At 43.4% G+C, this 6,860-nt stretch overlaps 1 protein-coding gene across 1 annotated transcript; it reads right to left on the bottom strand.

Annotated features, from left to right (window-relative positions):
* Positions 1–483: 483 nt before the first annotated feature.
* Positions 484–2,925, bottom strand: six1a (SIX homeobox 1a). The gene is made up of 2 exons (XM_005916668.3): positions 2,040–2,925; positions 484–1,197 (listed from the first exon to the last, which is right to left on the bottom strand). The coding sequence occupies exons 1-2, from the start codon at positions 2,597–2,599 to the stop codon at positions 903–905; spliced, it is 855 nt and encodes a 284-aa protein (XP_005916730.1). The 5' UTR covers positions 2,600–2,925; the 3' UTR covers positions 484–902.
* Positions 2,926–6,860: the final 3,935 nt, after the last annotated feature.

Below are 6,860 nucleotides of genomic sequence, written 5' to 3'. Positions count from 1 at the left end.
AAAAAAAAGGAAGAAAAAAACCTTCCTCCTGTAGCCAAAACATGTATGATGGAGCAGAGGCGATTTTCAAAAGAGTCCAAGCTGGTTCCTGCGTATACACAACAGCCTCATGACAGACAGCTGCTGATGTTGACTCATATTAGTGTTGAATTAAATTTCCCGTCATGACTCTCGGTTTATTGTTGAAAAGCTGAGAACCAGTAGAACAGGATTTCATCCGTGCTGGAAGGAAAAAAAGGCGACTTATAATAATTTCCGATTCAAATCCCACCCGTGCAGATTTGGAGATTTGTTTAGTTGTTGTGCAGTTGTCAGAGGACGGGCTCATTCAAGTCCCCCCAAAAAGAAAAAAAGAAAGATAATAGAAATCTGTCCTATTAATGGCGTGCTTCCTTTGGTTTGCTTGGATTTATAAAAGGCAGTACCAGCCCCTCCCCCCCTTTTTTTGCCCCTCGCTAAATACACAAATAACACAGAGACAAATTAATTAGTTTTGTTTTATTGGAAACTAATTACCATGACTCTAATGAAAACGTTACCTCTTAGTTTCCATAGCAGGAGGTCGCTATATATTTTTTTTGTTTGTTATCTTTAACAAAATATCATAAATTAAGCAAACGGACAGTCCAGTTAAGTGTTTCGTTAAGAGTTTCAGAAAGGTCCTGTTTGTGTGTTTCCATGTGCAGGAGATCAGAAAAGCTCCTGTCGTGGAGGGGGTATATGGGTTAAGCGCCTTAAGGAATTTAGTTCTAACCAAATTTAACGACAGACAAGTCAGTCTATATTATAAGATAGGCTACTATAGTGTTATTTCATACATGTATTTAATCTGATACACTTATCAGTCTTTTCCTTTTTTTTTCCTGTTTTCTTTTGTCGAATCTGATCGTCTGACAGCCTCTTTAAGAGCCCAAATCCACAAGACTGGAGGTTAGAGGTCCCAACAAAGAGTCCTGCAGTTGGTGTGGGTGTCCGTGCATGCCGTGCACCGGCTGTGGGGGCCCCAGTCCGGACATGGGGTAAGCGGAGGCCCCGGGGTGGCTCATGTTGCCCTGAAGCAAAAGCGCTGAGTTCTGGTCGGGGCTCTGAGGTGGAGAAAACTCGTCCTCCGAGCTGGACATGAGAGACTTTCCTCCGTCTAGAGGGGACAGCTGGTTCTGTTTGTTGCCGCCTGCGTTGTTATTTTCGCTGTTCTCCCTGGAAATGACAACAACGGGGAAATTTAGAGAAAAATGCTCTCAGTTTAGTAGATGACATTATATCAGCGAGGCGGGCCTTGAGGAAACGTCTTTATTAGTTTGTAAACGTGGATGGATATTGCGCACAAACCGCAGCGTTTTTGCTAACAACGAAATTTGTCCTTTGTGAGAGAGAAATGATTAAAAAACACTATTATTGTTCGCCTTCTTATTCTTTTCCTGATTTTTAATTTCACCGCATATTATCTACATTTGCTGATCTGTTTAAAGTAAAAGTCGTGTGTTAGACGCATTTATATCCCCATGTAACCTAATTTAACCTCACAGCCTAACATATTTCAAATTTCCATGGGTCTCAAAAAAGTGTCCATATTATTTTATTATGATTTTTTTTTGTAAAGAATTTTTTAAAAAAAAGAAGTCACATTGATGGAATTCAAATTATTTTGGATTACAATTCGAGTCGAGACAAGTCAGGCGTTTTTGAAGTGAGTTCAGCGTTTGACAACATCTCGCTGCTGTTTAACACCTTCACTGTTATCAGGACAGATCTGATGTGGAAACGTGAACACGTCCTAAAATACTCAGTGCGTGGACGATTTGAATGAGGTGTTTCGCATGAGAAGGATTTATATTTTTCTCTTTACTTCAGGATTACTTCAGGGCCACGCTGTCAGAGCGCTGTCACTGATTCATTTATATTCTCGCTGCTTGAAGCCACTTACAAAACGCATTTTTACCAAAGAATAATTTGCTCTTGAAACATGTTTTTTAAAAAAAACACTAAACGCTTTCTGCCGTGGAGTGAGACAGCAGCGAGGCTGTGACAGTTTCACGTACCTCTCCTTCGCCTCTGCGGCTCTGTCTCTCTGCCGTCTGTTTTTGAACCAGTTGCTGACCTGCGTGGTGGTCAGTCCTGTGGCCTCGGCCAGCTCCCTCTTTTCCCGCGGGGACGGGTATGGGTTGTGCGTGTACCACTCTCTCAGCACCCCCCTGGATTTCTCCTTAAAGCAGTAGCTTGTCTCCTCACCGTCCCATATCGTGCGGGGCAGCGGGAATTTCCTCCGTACCCGGTACTTCCCTACAGCTCCGAGCGGCCGGCCCCGCAGTTTCTCCGCCTCCACGTAGTGCGCCTTGAGCCAGAGCTGCTGCAGCTTCGGATGGTTGTGCGGGGAAAACTGGTGGCTCTCCAGGATCTTATAAAGCTCTCTGAAGTTCCCCCGATGGAAGGCCACCACCGCCTTGGCTTTGAGGACGCTCTCGTTCTTGTGGAGGTGATCACAAGCGGGCAGCGACCACAGGAAGCGGCCGAGCCTCTCCAGGTTTCCACCCTGCTGCAGCACCTCGCAAACGCACGCCACTTGCTCCTGTGTAAACCCGAAGGACGGTAATATAGACATGATGTCCGGGGCTCAGTCCTCTGCGCTGTTATCCAAAAAGAAGCGGTAGCTGTCGTTGACTTTGTTTATATTCGTTTAATTGTGAGTCCTCGCGGTGCAATCCAGCGCAATCCGACCGCGCTGCACGGGCCTAGAAGCTATCCACTCCACTCCAGCCCCTGATGCGCGCAGCAGATTGGGATGTTGATTGTTGGGACAATTTGTTCCTGTTGGAGATATGTCAGGCTTAAAGGGAGCCTCTGCGTTTCGGTGATTGGCTCTCCCTCTGCCCTGCACCCTGTACAGCAGAGCAGGACTGAGTTTGCAGCTCCGTTTCCTCCCCAGAGGCAGTGCGTCAGGGGCTGAAATAGGAGCGCTCCCACCTCCCGCCCCCACAGTCCCTCTCCCGCTTCATCCGAGGGAGCAGAGCAGCACCTAAACACTAATCAATTATTACAGACCTCTTAAAAGTCGCATTAACGTGTTCTGAATGGAGGCTACATCTTCTTTAAACGGTGACTATGGACGGCAGACCTTCCCGCGTGGGACAAAAAAACCAAACCACAGAATGCTCTCCCTCCACACGTTATCAGTAATCATAGTCAGTGGAGGGTGAACCCACAAAAACACAGAGCTTTTGGTTTTTGAAGACAGGTTTATGCTCGATTAAAACAGAGATTGTAGTCTGCTTTTATAAACAAATAGTTTTAGGTAGAAACCCAGAAGATTTTTTTTATTTTTTGCTGAAATTTATGTTGTTTTAACCAATCCCAAGTCTTTGTTTTTCTTTTTCTTTCTGTTTTTTTCTTCGATTTACCATCACTGTGTGTTGTGGACACCATAATTACATGCAGGCTGGACATTTTTGCTTCACCCTCACCTTTGATAGCCTATTAATTAACAAAAGCCGTTTATTTTATGAGGTGATATAATTTAATAAGTTCCTCAGATAGCTGGGTCCATTATGCGCCATTACGAACTTCTTTTATACGAGGACCCAACACTACCTGCCAAACGTGTTACGGCCCATAGACCACCAGTAGGAAAACAGCCACTTAAGCGTGTGTGCGTGTGTGTGAGAGTAAGAGGGAAAGAGAGAGAGGTTGTTAAAATATCATAGTGGACCTTTGCAATTTGCCTAACATCCTCACGACTAATAATAACACATAAACACTTAATACACACTTTATAAAACTGAAATAAAATAAAATCCATCCTGCTGGTGACAAGCATTTTGCTGATCCACGTGAGTCTTAATATTAATATTATAGCCCATCCGAACAAATAAAAGATGCCACTCTTTTGCTTCATTCTCCTTTTTATCACTGGGTTTCTGGAGAGACCCCTTCAGTCTGCAGCCTATACATTTATATTTCAAGGATTAGACGGGCACCGCACTGGCTCCAGTGTTTTCTGCGGGGTGAAACTCTAAACCAATCCATTAGTAAATGAGTTCACTGCGACACTGGTCCTCGGTGGTGCAGTTGTTGGTTTGAGCCATATAGATCACATTTCTTTATCTACACCAGAGTCTGAAACTTAAACCCCCCTTTCAATTGAATTATAATATATACAAAATTTAACCAAAAACAATTTCACAGAAAACGTTTTTGTTTTTGAAGACCTTAGATCTCGCTAAGGCATATTTTTGTGATAAAGATTTAATGCTTTGAACTCGTTTTAGTGCTGTCAAACTCAGTAAAATGCACTTCTAAAGACTCTGGAGCAAGGCTGTAAATCACGCTGTAAGATTTTACGGGCAAACGTGTGAAAAACAAAACGTCTCAATATTCGGGAATATGGGTGAATGTCCAGGCTATTAAATAATAAAAACAGAAAATGAATTCAAAACTGCGGGTTAAACATCCACGTGATCGCTTCAGTGCTGCTATTTGAACTCGCTGAAAGGACAGGCCCTTGAAATGCAGCATCTCATTTTCGAGGTCATAAAGACGAGAATTTAATTTGTGTGGTATATTAAATGGAAACACTGCAGAAAAACAAATAATTTATGAAATTTGAAACGAATTGTTTTGCGTGTATTCATTAATTTGTAGCACTTTCCTCTTGGATGGACCGCTGTCTCACCAAGCTCAAATTATAGCTACTGGAAAAAAAGCATCCCTATATATTATTGTTTAAAAAAACAGAAAACATTCAAATGTCCACTTTTCTCACACATGCGCAGTTAAAAGCCCAAAACCTCAATTTGATTCAAATGTAACTAATTCTGTGGGATTTATAATGTGGAACAAGAGTAAAAGCGGATACCCTATGCAAAAAACAAACAAAAAAAACCCTCTGAGGTAGGTGGACACGGGACTAGGCTGGGGTGTAAGCAGCACTCGGGCTGTGTAAAACCCTCAGTGCTTCAGTAAATGAGCTGTCTGATGAGCGGCTCTCGGGTTTCTCTAATATTTCTACCACATTGCGCCGCGCCTCCTCCTTTAACCCGAGCAGCCCGGGGGGCGAGATTATTTCAAGATGTGGACTCTCCCCCTCTGCCACGGCCAGTGCTGGTCTGCTCATACCCCGACAAGGAGTTAATGCAGTACTCGGATAGGCTATCAGTCGTTAGGCCTATTCGTTCCAGGGAGCAGGGATTCCTCATTCTGTACTTTTTTTCTTTTTGTCCCCACGCTGTCTCATTCGTCCTTTATTAACTTATAAACCCCGACTCCCTTCCTGTGTGCTGCTGAAATCCAGCACCGATTTCACAGAAAAAAATTAAATAAACTTTTTTCCCCTCTCCCCCCTTCTCTCATTAATCTGGGGTTTATGCGTAAAGGAGGCCATTGATCTGAGCTCTCTGAATTATGCTCTTCCAACTCCTTATTTGGACTAATTAGCCTTTTGACAGCAGCATACACCAGAGCATTGTGTGCAATATTGATTTTAAAAAAATAGGTGAAATGTCGCACTTTTACTCAATTTCAGTGCGCGACAACTCAAAACAGTGAAAACACTTCATAAAAATGTCATCGTCAAAAAGACAAAAGAGAGGGGTGGTGGGGGGTAAGTTTCCTATTGTAGGGTTAATTTTTTCCCCTCAAATATAGAGGAAAATTGAAACGAGCACTGGCTCACTTAACAGATGGTTTTCAGTCTGTCTAAATCCAAAGTGCTATTTCAGCTGTATGGACTGGAACAAAGCCGATGCTGTTTAAATTGAGTGAAAAATGTCAGATTTAGTCTCCATGGTGTTTGAGCATTGTGGGGGTTTTTTCCCCTTAAAGGAAAATGTCACTCCAACAACATGTATTTAACATGAACCATTTATTTATTTAAAGGGGAAAAAATCCCAAATTAACAACGCATAGGTGGATTCCGGTTATGAGTGACGCCTGGTATTTCTTAGTTTCATATGGCAGCTCACATATGACTGACTCCACATTGGGCAACAGATTAATAAATATAAGTAAATATAAGTAAACCCTTTCGTTGCCTCGGAGATTTGCCCATTCAAGATGCTCTAAATGTCTCTTCGATTAGGAGTAAAAGAGGTTTATCCGGTTATGTGGATGGCAGTTTAAAAAAAAGGCAGCTCCTTCTCTCAAAACAAAACACAACTGTTGACATGAGTGAGTTAAATGAAATTGGAGCTGCAATTATCAGCTTAACAGAGTTTCCTGTCATGTTGGAAAATTAGACCTGGTACAAGTGTACTGGGGTTAGACCCCCTCCACCACTGCCACCATCACCACTCACCCACCCGCCCCTCCTCATCAAAATCATTACGCATTTCCTCAGAGGACCACCTCCACAAATATGCAATTACGGCCTTGGCTTTTACTGCGCTCTGCTCGGTAAACACGCTCCGGGCATGTGGAGGAGCACATGCACATGTTTTAGAGAAACTCTTTTCTTGGATGGATAAACAAACGAGGTCGGCAGACCAATCCATAAACAAACAAACAAAACAAAAAATTTAAAAAGGGAACAATTTCAACGTGATGTGCCGGGGAGCCATGTGTGCCTTCTGGCAGGGAGGGGGCGCCATGACAATACTTCGCATCCGAGTCCAAATGTAAAACCCTGAGAGGATGGAGGATGAGCTGGTATTTGGGTATTAGGAGTCGCGCAGTTGTGTGGCAGGTGTGCGGGTGCGCCTTATGGTCTGCATTGGTCACTTCAGTCCTCATGTGCGCAGCTCCTGTTACAAAGTGGTGTTTTTTTCTCTTTGGGAAATACCTTTGACCACTGTGGTGTGCACTTGATGCTGCCTCCCAGCTGCTGCCCCTGAGTGTGTGTGCGTGTGTGTGTGTGTGTGTGTGTGTGTGTG

The sequence above is a fragment of the Haplochromis burtoni genome, unplaced genomic scaffold (assembly GCF_018398535.1).
Source record: "Haplochromis burtoni strain Fernald_Lab_line unplaced genomic scaffold, NCSU_Asbu1 Contig_16, whole genome shotgun sequence".
Lineage (NCBI taxonomy): Eukaryota > Metazoa > Chordata > Actinopteri > Cichliformes > Cichlidae > Haplochromis > Haplochromis burtoni.
This window is presented reverse-complemented; position numbering and strand designations above follow the sequence as displayed.